Below are 683 nucleotides of genomic sequence, written 5' to 3' on the forward strand. Positions count from 1 at the left end.
TATATATATAAGAAAAGTTTGTAACCAGGCTTTTTTGGGTCGCCGTTGACTTCCATAGTAGGAAAAAAATACTACGGATGTCAATGATGACCCAATGGTTACAAACTTTTTCCTTTCAGCAGAACAAAGAAATTCATTCAGGTTTGGAGCTACTTAAGTAAATGATGACTTTTGGGTGAGCTAATCCTTTAAACAACTTGTAATTTCAATAATGCATTAGTAAATCCTGAAATGAACACTAAGATTATTAAACGATGTAGAAGTATTGTTTGTGTATGATTCATGTTAACTAATGTTGTTAAGTAATGAACCGTATTGTAAAGTGTTACCATTGATGCTATAAGAACATGTTTTTGACTTCTGTCCACTCATAGAACGCAAGGCTCCATCTGTCATCCCAGCTCCTCCCGCTGAAGCCGAACCGGCCACATCAGCTGAAATGGATCCAGCGCAGGGCCCGGCTCCTCCTCTTCCCCACGGGGCCCCGCCCCCTCTACCTCACCGCCCGCCGCCCCCTCCTCCCTCCAACTACATCATGGGAATGTCCACGTCCAGTTCGTACATGTCCGGCGAGGGATTTCAGAGCCTGCAGTCCATGATGAAGACTGAAGCGCCTTCCTACGCACCCATGCCCCCATCGTTCGGCCTCCCGTACCATCCTCACGTCTATCCACATCAAAACC

General features: G+C 45.7%; 1 protein-coding gene across 1 annotated transcript in view; it reads left to right on the forward strand.

The window, feature by feature from the left end:
• LOC122324819 (cyclin-K) overlaps window positions 1-683 on the forward strand; it is a 7275-nt gene that overhangs the window by 5014 nt on the left and 1578 nt on the right. The window contains exon 11 of the mRNA XM_043219498.1: window positions 375-678. Coding sequence (XP_043075433.1) covers window positions 375-678 — 304 coding nt within the window. The remainder of the gene's footprint in view (window positions 1-374; window positions 679-683) is intronic.

Source organism: Puntigrus tetrazona, chromosome 20 (genome assembly GCF_018831695.1).
Source record: "Puntigrus tetrazona isolate hp1 chromosome 20, ASM1883169v1, whole genome shotgun sequence".
NCBI classification, from domain to species: Eukaryota; Metazoa; Chordata; class Actinopteri; order Cypriniformes; family Cyprinidae; genus Puntigrus; species Puntigrus tetrazona.